This window comes from Nannobrachium achirus, assembly GCF_963921795.1.
Source record: "Nannobrachium achirus genome assembly, chromosome: 1".
Taxonomy (NCBI): domain Eukaryota; kingdom Metazoa; phylum Chordata; class Actinopteri; order Myctophiformes; family Myctophidae; genus Nannobrachium; species Nannobrachium achirus.
The window spans coordinates 80,238,860-80,257,924 of NC_137810.1; the positions used below are offsets into that span (position 1 = coordinate 80,238,860).

The 19,065-nt window shown below is 44.1% G+C and overlaps 1 protein-coding gene across 1 annotated transcript in view; it reads left to right on the forward strand.

The window, feature by feature from the left end:
- The window catches only part of ptprfa (protein tyrosine phosphatase receptor type Fa), a gene marked incomplete at its 5' end in the record, with an annotated part of 370,668 nt that overhangs the window by 332,309 nt on the left and 19,294 nt on the right, over positions 1 to 19,065 (forward strand). Inside the window, one exon of the mRNA XM_080720119.1 lies at positions 17,955 to 18,081. Within this exon, the coding sequence (XP_080576245.1) occupies positions 17,955 to 18,081 (127 nt within the window). The remainder of the gene's footprint in view (positions 1 to 17,954; positions 18,082 to 19,065) is intronic.

The following is a 19,065-nucleotide window of genomic DNA, read 5'->3' on the forward strand; positions in this document are numbered from 1 at the left end:
AACCTTTAGTTAATTTAGCTGCAAAGAAAAATGAAGGTTATATTTATATTCGGGGTGAGGGGGTCGGTAAAATGTGCGTAAAATGGAATATGGCTGATATGAGAAGGTAGAAATGGATAATTAAACGGCCAGGCCGGGCGAAAGAAATACAAATAACAGACTATTAAGCTATGGTCAATAACTATTATAGCCTACAATAAAATGAATACAATAAGGCATAAGCCTATATACAGTATATAATATACTGTATATTTGGGACTAGGGAGGGGTAAAAACGAAGGGGAAAATGGGCACAGGTAATCCCACAGCGCTTGTCAGTGTGTGTGTGTGTGTGTGTGTGTGTGTGTGTGTGTGTGTGTGTGTGTGTGTGTGTGTGTGTGTGTGTGTGTGTGTGTGTGTGTGTGTGTGGCGGGATAGATATGTGCAGCGCAAAACAGCTGTGCGTAAAATGGATAGATATAAGTGGAGAGGCGAGGTGGAGAAGACCCAAGACAGACAGACAGACAGACAGACAGCCCGGCGGGTGACGGCTGCTAGCGGCGGCTGCCGGTGAAGCCCGGCGGGTGACGGCGGCTAGCGGCGGCTGCCGGTGAAGCCCGGCAGGTGACGGCTGCTAGCGGCGGCTGCCGGTGAAGCCCGGCGGGTGACGGCGGCTAGCGGCGGCTGCCGGTGAAGCCCGGCGGGTGACGGCGGCTAGCGGCGGCTGCCGGTGAAGCCCGGCAGGTGACGGCTGCTAGCGGCGGCTGCCGGTGAAGCCCGGCAGGTGACGGCGGCTACGGCGGCTGCCGGTGTGGCCCGGCGGACCCGGTGGTCCACCAGCAGATCCGGAAGGTCAGCAAGCGACCACCAGAGAGAGCAGACATGACTGTTTTAATACTTCGTTCATTTTTTTATACATAATTGACTATATGAGCACGTTGGTCCACTGCTGATCATGGTGCCTGCGTGTGTGTGTGCATGCATGCGTGCCTGCGTGCGTGTGTGTGTGTGTGTGTGGGGGGGGGGGGGGGGGGGGGGGGGGGGGGGGATAGGTTCGGCAACAGCGGCTGACGCAGCTCGATTGTCGGTCTGTCCGGCGTTGCCACGGATTAGGTATAATTGCTACGGCATAGGAATCATTGCCGCGGCTGTTGTCGGCAAGTCTGGCGACGTCGCGGCAGGTGCCGCTGCCGGAAAATGCATTCGCTGTCCCTCGTGTGTGTGTGTGTGTGTGTGTCAGTGTGAGTGCAGTGCAATAAATGGACACGTTAGTCTGTGCGCCCAAAGTAAGAAGTTGCAATACCTTAATTCTTGCAATCCCTGCAGTAACAACTGTCAACCATAACTGTCTAACACAAAAAATGTTATAAATAATACTGAGAATACTAATAAACCATCATTATACATAAAAATGTTAAAAGTTTTAAAAAAAGTTTAAAATATAGATTTGGCGGGCCCCCTGTAGTAACTCTGAGGACCTCCCAGGGGTCCCGGACCTCCTGTGGAAGACCCCTGGTATTTGCTACTACTCCTTTTAGTTTTCAAAGCCCAGCTACAACAACTTCTATGCTTCAATTATGATCTGATTTAACATTGTTCTGGAGCAGGAGCAGAGCGATTACTGAGATAGGTTCAGGGGTCTGTCTGGGGGGTCCCAGGTGAGGAAAGACCCCAACCAAAAGTCAGAAAGGTCATTCTGGCTGCTTTAAAAGTGTAATAAATGAACTCAGGATGTTTTAAAACCTAAAAACAACTCTAATATTATGAAAATCGGACATTAACTGGCTGGCGTACTGTTCTGGGAGGTCCCAAAATAGATAACACCCAAAAAGGGGGTGGGGGTCCGCAATATTTTACAGCCATCATTTACTCATTTGATTCCTTGACCCAGAAAACATAGGATTGGCATGTTTAATTAAGTTTATAGGTTGTCTAGAAGCCAAGATAGCACAACTTATGTATTTTATGTCGGCCATTTTGAACGTCCAAAATGGCAGCTTTACAGGTTTCTGTGCAAATGTAAACAAAGATTTCTGGATTCCCCATGCTCTGAAGATTCCAAAAATGTATAGTTTTACTAATCCCCACAAATTTTGAACGAAAATACATAGTGAACCTGACTAAAGGGTCTGCAGATCAGTTTTGCCTGCTAGTGAAGTTGGAATGCCTGGAATTCCCATCCCTGGTGTGAGTGCTGCCGCAGCTGAGCAGCCTTTAAACCTGATAAGGCCTGTGGTGGCGGGGGCAACCACAGGCACTCACCAAGCTCCCCAACAGGAATGGCAGGAAATGAGGGACTCAAATGGGCTATGCACCCCTCTAGTTGGGCCCCTGAATGAGGGTCCAGCTGAAGTAAACAGTAAAAGCTGTAGGGCCCTTATCGATTCTGGCTCCCAAGTGACCACCCTCACTGATGTTTTCTGGCGCTCACATCCTGAATTGTCTAGACAAGAGCTGCAGAGGTCCAATATTCCAATGGAGGGGGCTGGTGGTCATGCTATAATCCAGTATGGTGTCACCCTGTAGACAATATGCCTTCCGGTGGTGTTCCAAGATTTATAGCGGAAGTCTGCGTTTAACGGACGTTACGTCATGCGGTGCGGGTCTGTTTACATTCCCCAGCGAAAAAACTAAAATAGATAGTAGCTCTTAACTCGCTCTTCATAGGTGTAACATTGCTTGAATCAATGTTTTTGTTTGTATATTGTTTATTGCGAGCGCAACCGACGGAGCAGGAGACGTAGACCAGAGATTTCGTGCAGGGAATACGTTGAAAAAATACAGCTTCCGGTGAAATTCCTACGGCGGAAGTTGAACGCTTTCTGCTTTCTATTGTCACCAGGCTTTTCTCTTCGGAGATGAGTAAGCCTGGCTACGCGAGGCTAGTATGGTGTGCTATACATCAACCTTAAAGTTCTGGAGAAGGAATTTAAGAATGTGCCTGCTTTTGTTGTTCCTGTAACTGAGTACCGGTCAGAGGTCCTATTGCTGGTGGGAACCAATGTTATACGTGCCTCCAAATGCCACCTTGAAGAAAAATATGGCCAGCAGTTTCTGGTCGTAGTCAAAGAGAAACACCCTGAATGGTATGCCGCACTGATGGAGGTGGGTGATCCTGAGCTTGGATGTCATGAGGGTCGGATAGGCCCTGCACACTATGCTGGCCGCAAGCTCTATATACCACCAGGCAAGGAAGTGGATGTGATGTGTAAAGTGAAAGGGGGTCCCAAGAAAAGAAACATACACGGCTCTTGTTGAGAACCACACAGTTTCCCAGCTGCCAGATGGCCTTGTGATAGGCAGGGTTCTTGCTGATGTGAAAAATGGCTGTGTCCCAATCAGAGTCATGAACGTATCTGCAAGACCAGTACGGATAAAACCACATGTTCAGCTGGCGGATGCCTTCCTTATTCAGGATGTGGTACGGCAGAGAGATGACACTCAGCATTTGGCGGGGTGGCGAACAGCCAGGGAACGACAAACCAGATCTACAGTGTGTTGAGTCTGAAGTGTATCAAAGCAGTGACCAGGTTGTTTGCCTAAATTCTGGGGAAACCCCCCCCCCCCCCCCCCCCCCCCCCCCCCCCCCCCCCCCCCCCCCCCCCCCCCCCCCACCCTGTTGTGTGGATCTCACTGCAGCTGCTGTTGAGGACGAGGAGCAAAGGAGCTGTCTCCGGCAGTTTGTGGAGAGAAATGAGGATATCTTCTCACAGCACTCAATGGACTTTGGTCACACCACAACTTTACAACATGAGATTCCCCTGATAGATGTTAAGCCTTTCCGCCTCCCATACCGCAAGGTGCCACCTTCCCAGTGGCAGGATGTCCGTAAACTCTTAAATGACATGGAGGAGTCGGGAGTGATCCGCCCGAGCAAAAGTCCCTATGCCTCACCCATGGTCATTGTGACAAAGAAGGAAGGGTCGTTGAGAATATGTGTTGATTACAGGAAATTGAATTCCTGTAGCACCAGAGATGCATTCCCACTCCCAAGAATTGAGGATGCTCTGGAGCTCTTGGGCAGGCAAAATATTTCTCAACCCTTGACTTGACATCTGGCTATTGGCAGGTGGAGGTGGCGGAAAAGGACAAGCATAAAACAGCCTTCACCACCCCTATGGGTCTATATGAAGCCAACAGGATGCCATTTGGTCTCCAGAATGCACCATCAACATTCCAGAGGTTGATGACCTGTTGCTTTGGTGATTTGAACTACTCACAACTCCTTATCTACCTTGATGACCTCATTATCTTTTCGAAGACTTTTGAGGAACACCTGGAGCGGCTCCAGTTGGTGTTTTGACAGACTGCGCGAACATGGACTGAAGCTGAAGCCTTCAAAGTGCCATCTCATGAGGAAGGAAGTCCAGTACCTAGGACATCTGGTGTCCTCAGGGGGAATCCGCACAGACCCCGGAAAAGATCATCAAGGTGAGGGACTGGCCACAACCCTCCAACCGCAGGAGGTCTTGCAGTTCTTGGGCTTCTCTGGGTACTACAGAAGATACGTGGAGAACTATGCCAAGCTTGCAGCACCCTTGTATCGGCTAACCTCCGGTGACCCCAAAAAGAAAAAAAAGGGGGAATAAGACGCTGTCTGTTCCTGAACGACCCTTTATCTGGACTGATGAGTGCACAGAGGCATTCCACATGCTGAAAGAGAAGCTCACATCAGCTCCGTTGTTGGGATATCCGGACTACAAGTTGCCCTTCTTGTTGCAGACGGATGCCTCTGGAGAAGGTCTCGGTGCTGTACTGGCACAGATGCAGAGTGGAACCGAGAGGGTCATAGCATATGCTAGTAGGGGTTTGAGCCCAGCAGAAACTTGTTACCCAGCTCGCAAGTTGGAATTTCTAGCACTTAAGTGGACTCAGAAATTCTATGACCATCTGTATGGGCACAAGTTCACTGTACTCACAGACAATAACCCTCTCAAATGTGTCATGACCACAGCCAAACTTGATGCTACCGGGGCAGCGATGGGTCTCACAGTTGGCAGTGTTTTATTTTGACATCCGTTACCGCCAGGGGAGGTGCAATGCCAACGCGGATGCTCTCTATAGATAGATAGATAGATAGATAGATACCTTTATTATCCCAAGGGGGAAATTTAGTTTGTCCAGTAGTAGCACAGCAGTATACAGTTATTTACAAAGTTACAGAGACGTAAGAAAGATAGATAAGAGGGAAAAAAACAAAACAAAGACAAGAGCAGTACAGTACCAATAAGGAGAAGGTGCATCAATAGAGGGGGGGCGAATAATATATAAGTATATATACATAAAGTGTCTTGCAAAAGAGACCATAGCAGTCAATGCTAGTTAGTGCAAACAAGTATCTCACTGTCATTGTTAAACAAAGCAAAAATACTCAGAAACTACCAACACTAACAACCTAATAGTGCAGTGTCAAAAATCAGTGCGAAAAAACGAAGAAGAAACTAGGAAGCGTGTCACCGCAAGGCGCACCTGAGCACTCTTCCTGGAAGGTCCTTAGAGTTCAAAGTCAATACAGCAATTGTTCCTTAGAGGTCAAAGTCAATACAGCAATGGTTCCGTAAGTTCCGTAAGTCTCTCTCTAGAATGTCTAACCAGGATGTTGGGAAAGCACTTCAGTCGTGCCACAGAGAGTACGGTTGCGACGAGCCAAAGGACAGCTGGTAGAACCTGACCAGGTGCAGGATGGCGGTGTCGGGTGTCAGGGTGAAGAAGCAGCCCGAGCTGGCCTACCCATGCATCAACAGGAACAACACACGGATGTTGGAACTGAGTCCCTACCTTCAATGACCAAACAGGAAATCAAAGCGGGACAGGAGGATGATCCTGACATAGGACCAGTTCTGCACTACAGAACATTGAACACCAAACCAGGTATGACTGAAAGAGAGACCTTGGGAGAGCGAGTCTCTCTTCTCCTTAAAGAGTGGAGGAGAGTCGCAGAGTCAAGGATGGTCAGCGTGGAGACAATGAACAGTTAGTGCTGCCCCAGAAACTGCAAAGGATGGTGAAAACTGCTCTACACGATGAATCAGGCCATCTGGGATTTGAACGTACATTCACTCTGATTCGAGAACGCTTTTACTGGCCTAGGATGTTTCAAGATATAAAAGCATGGTGTGAGCAGTGTGAACGCTGTTGTCTCAGAAAGACCCCCACATCTGGCCTCAGAGCTCCGTTGGTCAGTATACACACAAGTGCCCCCATGGAGCTCGTTTGTATTGATTTCCTGACACTGGAAAAGTCAACTGGTGGGGTTGAAAACGTGCTGGTGGTCACTGACCATTTCTCCCGTTTGCCAGGCCTATCCAACCAGGAACCAGAAGGCAACTACCGTGGCCAGGGTATTGTGGAAGAATTCTTCTGCCGCTTCGGGTTCCCAGCTAAGCTTCATGCTGATCAGGACGTAACTTTGAAAGTGCAGTCGTTAGAGACCTCTGCAAGATCACTGCATCACCAAAACGCATACCAGTCCCTACCACCCACAGGGAAACGGAACCACAGAGAGGTTCAATCGAACTCTGATGAATATGCTGGGCACCTTGGAACCTCACCTGAAGCCCAATTGGCCTGAGTATGTAGACACAATGACACATGCATATAACTGCACTCAACATGACTCCACTGGCTACAGCCCATACTATCTAATGTATGGCAGGCATCCTAGACTTCCAGTTGATCTTGTGTTTGGTCCGACATCAAATGAGCCTCCCTGTGAGTACAACAACTATGTCCAACGCCTTCGAGACAGCCTGAAATATACCTATGACCAGGCTAAACAAGAGCTCTGTACAGGCCAAGGAGCAACAGAAGAAGCACTATGACCGCCGTGCAAAGTGCCGCACATTTGTGCCAGGGGACGAGTTCTGATTAAGGTCTGTCAGGTTGAAGGAAGACAGAAGTTGGGGGACAGATGGGAATCACAGCCCTACGTTGTAGTTAAGAAACAGCCTGGTATCCCAGTATATGTGGTTCGGGCAGAGAATGGGGAGAAAGAAAGGGTGATGCATCAAAACCTTCTCACCCAGTGCATGTTCTTCCCCATGGGGTCGGAGATGACGGGCGAAGAAGGGGAGTTTGATGAGGAAACCAGCACATCGGGTGGTGGGTCGGATGGAGAAAGTGGAGTGAGAGAAAACGGAGAGGAGTATCGTGACACGGAACAACAAGAGGAAATCAGTGGGCAAGACAGTGAAGGCGGAGACAGAGAGGAAGGACCTATAGAGTCCATCAATGAGGAGCAGAAGGAAGATGATTCCCTTCGGTTCAGTGATGGCCCCTCTGCTCCAGTCCATGTCCGCAGGAATCCCCCAAGGGACAAGCGCCCACCTAAAAGACTGACATGTCAGCTAAGAGCTATGGAATCGGCTCAGCAGAAGATTGAACGGGGCAGGAACGTATGGCAGAGAGCCAGACGGAATCTTAACCCTGAGCAACACTCACACCCATCCACATGTTAACGAGCATTCACTCTCACACATACTTTTGTGTTGTTTATGGTTTTTGATGTATTGACAGAGTTTGGGGTCTTTTATGTAATATCTGATGTCTGAGACGCCATCAAAGAAAGACGGGGTGGGTGTAAGGGAGTGATAAATGATTGCCAGCAGATGGCGCATTTCTCTGTATTATGGCCTCTCAACCACCATTGGACGTCTTGTTCCTTGTCCATCTTTCCTGCCCTGGTATCCATATTCCCATATTCCACCTAAACACAACGCAGAGACCTCACTGGAGCTGGTCAGCAGAAGGATAGGGTTACATACATAAAGAAATAATACAAAAACGAAAAAAATAATAATACCCTCCTTTCATCCCTATCACATTTACATTGTTCCCGAGTTGGCCAGGGCGCCGACTAGACGCTCGGCCGCGCATAAATGGACACAGGCAAACAAATGGTCAAAACGGGTTCTACAGACATCTCCATATATGGGCATAAAATGGACGTAGACAGACAGATATATCCATATATTGGCATAAATGGACACACGCAAACAGATGGTCAAAACAGATCCTATGACAACAGGTATAATGGGGTTTGCATTAAAGGGCGGGGCATTCATTCCCTATTTACATTGTTCCCGAGTTGGCCAGGGCGCCGACTAGACCGGCGGCCGAGCTTGTCACTTTGTCATGATCTGAAATGGCAAATCTTTGAGTAGCAGCAGCGCTATAGAGAGAGATCTCTCTCTATATGAGGCCCTCTCCAACTCTTTTTCCCGGGCTTATTCAGGTGCCCAGCACACGACTATGGTTTAGTGATGAAAATGAGTCATCACTTTTCACACTTTTGTGTGGGCCGTTTTAGCCCAAGCAATGTTTTTTTGTGCAAAACAGATGCTTGCAATGGATTCAGAATCATGAAGAACCCCTAGTTTGATCCCTCATATGCTACTTAAAGCAGATTATTTTTTAGCTTTTTTTCCCCCCTGTATAGTAAAGTTAATGGGACACCGACTCTAGCGGCTGATAACATCAATTAAGCTGGGTTTCAGAAAGGGTTATCATACCAAAATGTAAACTAGAAATACTGTTCCTTCGAAACAGTCAAGGTCCCAGGCAATGCTCCCTTTCATTTTACTGAAGGGTCCAATCCGGCCTGTTCGAAGTGGAGCGGTGAATCTGAGCAGCTATACCCTGTGTGTGTATATACTGTACTGTACTGTACTGTACTGTACCGTACCTTACTGTACTGTACCTTACTGTACTGTACCTTACTGTACCTTACTGTACTGTACCTTACTGTACCTTACTGTGCTGTACTGTACCCTACCTTACTGTACTTAACCTTACTGTACTGTACCTTACTGTGCTGTACAGTACTGTACCTTACTGTACTGTACTGTACTCTACTGCACTTTACTGTACTTTACTGTACTTTACTTTACACTACTGGACCTTACTGTACTGTACTGTACCTTACTGTACCTTACTGTACTGTACTGTAATGTACCTTACTGTACTGTAATGTACCTTACTGTACTCTGCTGTACCTTACTGTACTGTACTCTGCTGTACCGTACTGTATTGTACCTTACTGTACTGTACTTTAATGTACTCTACTGTACCTTACTGTACCTTACTGTACCTTACTGTACTGTACTATAATGTACTCTACTGTACCTTACTGTACTGTACTTTAATGTACTCTACTGTACCTTACTACATGTATACCTTAATGTACTGTACTGTACTGTACTGTACTCTACTGTACCTGACTACCTTACTGTACCTTACTGTACTGTACTTTTATGTACTCTAATGTACTCTACTGTACCTGACTGTACCTTATTGTACTGTACTCTACTGTACCTGACTGTACTTTATTGTACTGTACTTTGCTGTACTCTACTGTACCTTGCTGTACCGTATCTTACTGTACTGTACTCTACTGTACCTTACTGTACCTGACTGTACTTTATTGTACTGTACTTTGCTGTACTCTACTGTACCTTGCTGTACTGTATCTTAATGTACTGTACTGTACTGTACTCTACTGTACCTTACTGTACACTACTGTAGTGTACCTTACTGTATTGTACCTTACTGTACTTTACTGTACTCTACTGTACCTAACTGTACTGTACATATTCTATGTGTTCTATATCTATGAATTATATATGTGTGTGTGTGTGTGTGTGTGTGTGTGTGTGTGTGTGTGTGTGTGTGTGTGTGTGTGAAGTGAATACACTTTGAGAACCCCCCTGCGGGGGTCCCCAAACCACATTTTGGGAATCAGCAATGCTCCCCCTGGGACCCCTGGGCTTCCCTGAACCACACTTTGAGAACCAGATAAATAGCCAATGAAAAGCTTTTTCATAAACATAACTGTTTCATCTACAAGCTCACAACACTGCACATTCAACTTCATAGGATTACAGTATTAAGTGATCCATCTATGTTTTTTATTAATAATAAAAGCTGCAAAGTAACAACTGAAGCTGTCAAATGCTGTATTTATAGTAGAGTATAAGTAACAAAAATGGAAAGTAGAGTAAAAGTACCTCAAAAATGTACTGTAGGTACAAGTACTTGTATATACTTGAGTAAATGTACTTGGTTACTTTGCAGAAACACAGAACAGCCAATGACAGACAGGCCTTTAATCACAGCTGTGTTAATCAGTAGAGTGGAGAGGGACATGTATAGATATTTATAGTTTTAACTCAGAATCTATACATCACACAGCTTAGATATTTGGATCAAACCAGAGAGCAGACCTGTGTGAACGCAATGATATAAATAGCATATCTGAAGTGTGAACATTGCAGCCACAGCGCCTTAACATAAACATGGGTCCCTTTCCTCTGTCTACACTCTGTCCCCACTCACTAAACCCATTGGAAATGCATTGGGTGCTTAAAGTTAAACATTTTTATTTTTTTATATTTATACTACAAAACATTTCAAAACGAAAAATACAAGCACACGTGTCCTCAGTAAGCTGAACACATAAAAATTTGAATGGTGTTGAAAGGTGTAAGCGTGTAGGAGATGAATCGCGCCAAAGTTTTGAGGAGATACTGACTAGTATAGTATAGTATAGTATAGTATAGTATATAAATAATGACGATAACATACGTGTGCTCGCCTTCCAGGCAAGCCCACAACTAGGGACATGTAGGAAGACAAAAATGTAAAAAAGGTACAGTCACCTTGGGTGGTACCAATTTGTGAAGATATCAGAATTGGCCCCTGGCCTACTTGGTCTGCTCAGCGGTCCCTTTATACTTAAAAAATAATTGCTTATACAGTTGCTTATTTGATTGACACAACTTTCTACATGGCCATGGGACATTGGCATTTCTGTATGTACAGTATATATTTGACCCAGCTGATTTGGTCACATTTGTATGTATATTTTCCACCCAGCAGAGAAAAAAGGTTATGGCCATTTATTCACTGTCCCATCAACTTCACTATATAGGAAAGGAATACAAAAAATAAATCTGCTTTAACTCATCTACTGCCATTTAAATATGCCTTCTTTGGGATCTCCCCGCCATAAGTCTCCATAGACTTCCATGTAATTTATAGTGCACAGATCAAAACCCTTTTTTTCTTTCTTTTTTTTTCAAACTCGTCATACTCGTCATAAGCAGAGTGGACACTATAACTATAACTCGTCAAACTAGTCATAAGCAGTGGATGAGTAGCATGTGAGGGGTCAACATAGGGGTTCTTCATGATTCTGAATCCATTGCAAGAATTTGTTTTACATGAAAAACATTCCTTGGGGTAGATTTTGGCCTCTCAAAACTGCATCACTTTTCACCGTTTTGTGGGGCTGAAATCTAGCCTAAGGAATGTTTTTCATGCAAAACCAATGCTTGCAATGGATTCAGAATCATGAAGAACCCCTAGTTTGACCCCTCACATGCTACTTACAGCAGATTTATTTTTGTATTCTTTTCCTGTATAGTGACGTCGATGGGACTTTTTTTCCCCGCAATGTTTCCGGCAGAGCAGGCCTCTCATTCTGTGTACCTTATTGACCAAATTAATAGAAAAAACGAATTAACTCAGCGGGTGCCCACGAGGTGTCTACACGCCAATCTCTTTGATGTCTCTGGAGGCCCACGACGCGTTGACGTGTTTACTGTATTTACAGTATTAACTTTAAATCTCACCGTTAGGTTGGGGCTGCGCCTGGATGTAGCCCATTAGCCGCTAGTCGCTTCAAGTCGACGCTGAGAGCATCGCGCGGCCGTTTTTCTCCGTATACTCCAATGCATTTCCCCATGTTTAACGCCCTTTATCTCTGATGTTTGTTTTATGGCTAAAACTGTGGCGTGGTGCGGCAAAATGTCCAAATTTTGATCGGCAATGAACAGCTATGATCAACACTGGTCCATACAGTAAGTTACACAATAACATCCTGTCTGCGCTCATGTGACCAAGTGACGCCATGACGCATGCATTGACGCAGCAGGGCCGGATTCAATACAATGGTGGTGGGCACCCGATGTGTTAAAAAGTATGTTATGACATCACAGGTCCTCTCAAATTTTGGGCCCGTGGCTCCCCGGAGACATGAAGTATTGAGTGAAATAACATTTTTTTTTTTTTTTTTTAGAAGGCATGTTCCAAACCACTAGCTGTGGTTTGTTACTGTGGTGCGGTATGAGAGTGCTGGACTGCTCCTTCTACTTGTACTAGACTTAAAAATAAAACCAGTTCACATAGCTTGATCATATTACAGGGGGCTCTTATTTGGAAGTTAACCGCTTTGAGAGGAAATGCGTCGACGTGTTATTATTCTACTTGTTACAGCTAGAGCAGCCAGGATAGTTCAGTAATTAAATGGCAGAGGTTGGATTTTTATTTTTTATTTTGTTTTTCAACTGATTCTGACAGGAAATTAGGTCTACTAGCCAGGATAAACAATCTACCCTAATCTGCTCATGGCAAATACCCACAGCGGCCAAATCAAGTTGGGCTCCCATCGACTTTCTATACAGAAGGAAAATACCCTGAAAGAAAATCTGCTTTAAGTAGGATGTGAGGGGTCTAACCAGGGGTTTGTCATGATGCTGAATCCATTGCAAGCATTTGTTTTGCACAAAAAAACATTCCATGGCCCCAGAAAACTCCCACAAAACTGTGAAAAAGTGATGACTCATCACTAAACCATCGTTTTCTGGGGACATTTTTAGCCCAAGGATTGTTTTTTGGAGTGGCGACATGTCGGAATGGAGAGCGGCCCCTGTTGGCGAAGGGGTCCCACCCCTTTCGCTTAATGCTTTGGTTCCCATGGCGACACGTCTATGCAGACGTAGTAGACGCTACTTCGGAAGGGATTTTCTGGTGTAGTACAGACAGTCACACTGCCTTCGCGTCGGCTCGAAACTCCCATTCACTCCCACAAAAAAGTTAAATAACTGGGGAAAAATAAATAATAGTAATAAAGTGAAATAGGAGATATTTACAAAGAAAAAGGGGCCTAGTTTCAGGTGGTGCACTAATGTTTTCATATTGCTGGATAGGCCTACTGTGGAATTACTATATATATATATATTATTATTTATTTTTTTTATTGCACGTGTATATGTTTTCATGTTGAGTAGTGTAGGCTACATTCCTTGATCTGTCTCACTCTCTGCAAATCGCGCTAGTCAAAAGAACTACATGTCCTTCTGATCAGCGCCATGTTGACACTCCCATTAGCAGCTCGGGGCTCACAGGAACAGCCGGGAGATGGAAGGAAATGCAGTTACAGCCAGCGCAATATCGTGCTGGCTATCTAGTTTCGCAAATCCAGTCTGACTGTACCCTGCGACGGCGGCATGTTTATCTATCGAGCACTGATCATTTCCGGTTACCGTTGTCATCTGCCGTTGCCGTGGCGTTGCTTAAAGTCACCAATGTTTTCATTGCGACCGTAGGTCGCAGTTTATTTTGAAAACTGTCAGATCCTGTCTGTCATTGATGTGTCTTGATGTGTCTTGCAAAGATCTGCCTCGTGGTGGTGCTAGAACAAGGCCATGTGAAAAATTTGTTCTGAATTGGCATCCAGGGAGTGAATGAATGAATGAATGAATGAATGAATGAATGAATGAATGAATGAAGGAATGAATGAAACTTTATTTGTCATTGTTACATAAGTTTAAAAAACAAGTTTAAAAACAACGAAATTGGAGCAAACCTCTAAAGTGCGTTTAAACAAGACAAATTGAAATAATGTTAAAAGACAAATAGTGTGTGCCCAGTTTGGGCACAACAAGCCAACAACACCGGAGATTAGCTGTTAACAAACTAATGGGACGGACACACACACACGCACACGCACACGCACACGCACACACACACACACACACACACACACACACACGGACGGAGATAGAATATCTCCAAGCTCACATTGTGACACGTTGTGAGCTTGTAGATCGGCTATTTTTTGGCAAAGAGATTTATTAGAGAGTGAAAAAAACGGTATCAAGTACATATATCATAAGTACGTTTTTCCAATAGAGGGTTTAAATGGTACAGGATATGCAGCTCGGCAAATTTTGCCTGCCGGTGCCAGCCTCTATCACACATTTCGTTTTTGGGAAGAGAGTCGAGGATTGCAGGGAGAGATTCCATTTCTGGCGGCGCGGGCTAAAGCCTGGTGAAGTCAGCCAGAGCTCTTAATTGCTCCCTTTGAACTTCAAAGGGGTTGTGAGCTGCGGTAATTGATTGAGCCATACAAGTGTCAATAGCTCGTCAGTCAATGAAAGCATCAAAGACTACGACCTGTTTGATGTCTGTGTTTGTATACACACAGACTCACCTGATTGGCTGAATGGTTCTGAACCAGGCCACCACCCACCACGTGCCCCAAGCCTACATCCCTGATTGGCTAGCCCTTTCATCGGGCAATTGGACAAAGCTTATTTAATGTTAAGGGCCAGACTTCACTATAACACCACTACCGCCAGGGGGTGGTAAATGGTGCATTTATATAGCGCTTTTATCCAAAGCGCTTTAGAGAGATTGTGCATTACATTCACCCATTCACGCACCGGTGGTGGAGGAAACCATGCAAGGCACCAACCTACTCACCGATACGATCATCGTGAGTGTTTTTTTTATCATGATAAACGATATCCCTACCAGAACAGAGAGAACATGTTGAAAGTGGTTCACTGGGTGAAAAGATAGATTATCGGGCCAGTATACTACATTCTATGACAGTATATTCAGTAAATAAACCGGCATAATCAGAGGTAATCAGCCAGATATTCAGGAGTATTCAGTTCGGTATATAGCCGTTTTGTACCACTACTTAAGTATGCGTGAACCCCTGCTGTGGCTGCTGTCAGAAATCACACCTCTCTAGTCCCAGGATTTCTCACTGGTGGGAGGGATTTTTCCCCCTCCTTGTACCTGCATTTTCACTGAGCATGTGCACTGAGCCAGCTGTGATTGGCTGTGATCTGTGACCTCTCCACACTGGGGGGGGGGGGGGGTTATGGGGGGGGGGGGGGGGGGGTATTCGTGGACCCCCCTTCCACATTGGGGGGGGTTATGTATATCAAAAAACAAAATAATAACAGCAAACATCTAAAAATAATAATAATCTAAAAAGGTGTAAATAGTAAATAGTAGTAAGACGTAAAAAATAAAGGAGTGCAAAAGGCAAAAGAGCAACAGGAAAAGAAAAGAGCATCCTCAGATGTATATGTGCAAACAGTTTGACATATTCTATACGCCAACAGCATATTTTTTCCAGTAGTTGCTACTGTACTGTAGGCTACTGTACTTAACTTTTGTAAACATCTTCACAGTGTGTTCTATGTGCAACAGATTAATATTCAACTTCACAGTATGTAGCATTCAGAAAACATTTGTAGAAGAAACAACAAATTGTTAAAAAAAAAGGGAACTGACAACAGTTCTGCTCCCACAAAGGGGACAATAATTACAAAAATGAGCAGTTCTGTGCAGTGTATCGCTGGCTGATATCGCTCCCCATTTCCTCTCCGTCCAAACTGGACAACATAACCATTTAAGTCATGGTACTGTTTAAGAGAGCCATGAATGGGCGGTGCTCTCCCAGTGCGTCTCGGTGCATGCGGTGGTGTTGATGAAGCCATCGCGGGTCACTCTTTTTCCTCTCCTGGAGCACGTTGCAGAGAGCGGAGAGTTGAGCATCTCTTTCCGGAGGAGGTGAGACGATCCACACCGCGCGCCAGTCAACTTCAGCATCCTCCTCGTCTGACATCAGCTCCCAGCATGCATGCGACCACACAGCTCTTTCTTCATCTGTCTCCAGATATGCAATCCTGGTGGTCAGCAACTGTAAAACATAGAATAGCAATTAATTGTATGTATTTAATTACCATTATTACATTGATACAACATGTAAAACATAATAACAACAGCAAAAAACAAACAGTTCCAAACTTACCCTGGTCTTTCTCTGTCTGTGATTCATTGACATAGTCAATTTCTTTTTGCGGAGAGCATTTTCTGGCTGGTCCAGTCGATGGCTCCTTTTCAAAGACTCAAAATGGGTCCTGCAGGCAGCTTAAAATTCAAGGAAAATGCAATTAGGATTTATTTCGTTGTTTATCTACAAACACAATCTATTTAAAGTTCAAAGGTGTTATCACCCAATTCAAATATCCTATGTACCTAGCTAATGTGTCTTTTTACTACAATATGTGAAAGAACAACATAGAACAAATTGTTACCTTTCTTGTGGGGATAGTTTGTGTTTGTTGTTTTCCGAGTTGTATTACAGATTCCTTTAACAAATGAGAATGATTCACAAAGTTAGTTAAGCATAAAGGCCTCCTCGCATTTGGTGGACACATACAGGTCATATGGAGAACAGACAGACACTGTTAATGAGAACAATGTTAGTTGACTGGCCCAGTAAAGTCACCCCACCCCCACCTAGCAGTGGCCATTTACATTTACAGTGACAAAGGGGACAGTCACTATCTGCTAACTGTCTAAAAGAGCTTAAGTGAGTTAAACAATTTGTTAAATTAGAATTATTACAGGAACACAAAGGTCTTACAAACAGTTCCTTTTAACTTACTCTCAATGGGCCTCATTCACCAATAAGTTCTTAACTTTCTTCTTAACTTGGTGCAGAGACACAATAAAAAATTGACCCACATGCAATGCAATGTTTAAGTGGTTAAAACCCATAAAAGTTGTTAAAAAGGCCAGTCCACGGTTTGAAAGAAATGGTCACTAGATAAATACAGACAATATGATGTTGAGAACAACAAGCAATACAACCTAATTTAATCTAATCTAATCAACAATGTTTGTCCCCCTTAAACAAAACAAACCCCTTTTTTAGTTAGCTGCTATGCTTTGAGAAATGGTTACATGTCTCTACTATTACCTGTCTCTAACATATAATAGACTACTTACATAGAATTATATTTGTTGCAACTTACCAAACAGTTTGAAAATGATCCATTAATTTAGGTAACACTTCTCCTCTCTGTCTTCTTCAGCAAGCAGTTAGGCTACTACTGTCTGCCCGAGAGCCAGACTGCAAGGCAGTTTGAATTCAAAAGGTTGAAGCAAGAAACCTGATTGGTCACATTTTCACACTGATAAGGAACGTGATTGGTTAAGACAGAATAAAGGAACTGCCTGGTCTGAGCTACTGTACTTGGTGTTGGTCATGGTGTTGTCTGAACCCAGATCAGAAACAGCTTCTGTTTTATGTACAGTAGACTTTGAAATAAATAGCCGATCTACAAGCTCACAATGCGTCATGATGCAACACATTGTGAGCTTGTAGATCGGCTATTTTCAGCAAAGAGGTGTGTTGTAGAGGAGAAAAAGAACAAACTAAGTACAGAGTATAAGGTCAAATTTATTAAGTATTGACGGTTCAAGTGGTTAAATAACGCAACAGGGACGCTTCGAAGGCATTTATAGGCGCGAAGAACGTTGAAGACCCCTGACTTAGACCAAATGAGGTTCCAGTCAATGTGCATGCCATTCCTGTACTATACAATACTGTACAATACTATACTGTATCTCTTATGATGTTCAAAAATAAAGACGTATTGTATCATACAACTGTTTCTAATTAGTCATCATTGAATGTCATTATAGTACATGAGATTGCAAGTTTCTACTTTTTACAACATTGTAATTACTTGAAAATGTGAGTTAAGGCAAATTAAGCCCTTTATACAAGGCAAACTAAAATTTGTCTTTTTGGGAGGGGGGCTGTTTGCCCTCCTCCCCTTTCTTTAAACAAATAGTCAATTTGTAGGTCAAAGGAATGAACTAGACCCCCTGGTGTGCCTTTGTCTAGCTGGGGGCAGTATATCACTGATTATCACTGAATACAGAGGAATATGCCAGAATATCCCTAAAAAGGTATATACCCAATAATGTCGGTATATGCCCAGTATATCTGTAAATAAACTGTCATATACTCTACCAGTATATGTCAGATAATCTCTCTTTTCACCCAGTATTAAACGTTGTTGTTTTTGTTGGCTTCCCAGGCAACAGAAAGCATACATGGCAAGCCAGGGTCCGTTAGCAGAGACCACAGAGGACTTCTGGAGAATGCTGTGGGAGCACAACTCTACCATCGTGGTGATGTTGACCAAACTACGCGAGATGGGCCGGGTATGTCACAAACAGTGGTGGAAAAAGCACTCACATTTAGAAATCTCCGTTAAATGTCCGTAATTCAAAATGTACTTGAGTAAGACAGAGTATGAAAGTGTTGGTACCAAAATGTACTTAAAGTACCAAAAGTAAAAGTACAAAATGTTTGAAAATGGCTCACAACGAGTTGCGATATGACGCATTGTAAGCTTGTAGATAGGCTATTTTCAAAGAGCCATGGTTAAAATAGGGCTAAAGTGGTTAACAATATCAGCGCCGTTCGACTTTGAGGTCGACTATGTCACTATGGACTTCCCTGCCAAGCGACTTTAATCGACTTTTATATAAGAGCATTGTTTAAGCTTTTATTTGGGTTAATAGACGGAGCGAAATGGTTAGCTTACCTTCGGCTAGTAACAACACGTAAACCGTGAAAAAAAGGATACGATTATGAAGTCACTGCTAAACCAGGCCTTCCTGTTTACATTAGCTTCTGCTAGCCGCTAGGCTCAATGCAAACCATCCGACCCTACGCAGCTTCACTAGGTCGGATTTTGATTCGGAAACTTTCTGTGTGGCGTCTGTGTACGTTCCGGTGCCCATACCGATGGTGTTTTAGACGATCAAGCACAAATTGAACAGTATTGAGCTCAGATGGCGGCCCGCCGGAGCTCCCATTGTGAGTCAATGGAGCGACGTCACTTTCCCATCCTTCAAACATGATTTTAACATGGCTTCTTCTAAGGTCTATGGTTTTAGTGTTACGATGGCTCACTCTAGTGGTCATTTTGTGGTATGGTATATCATCATGGCTATGTAATTAGACCCCATCATGATGATAATATATAGCTATTTCCTGGCGTTATTAGCGCATATTCATATTTTAATTTGGCTGGCAATGTGTTTTTAATCTATATTTTATAATATTATAATTTATATCTGCAAAGTAACTAGTAACTAAAGGTTTCAAATACATGGTACACATATTGTAGCGTTTTAGCA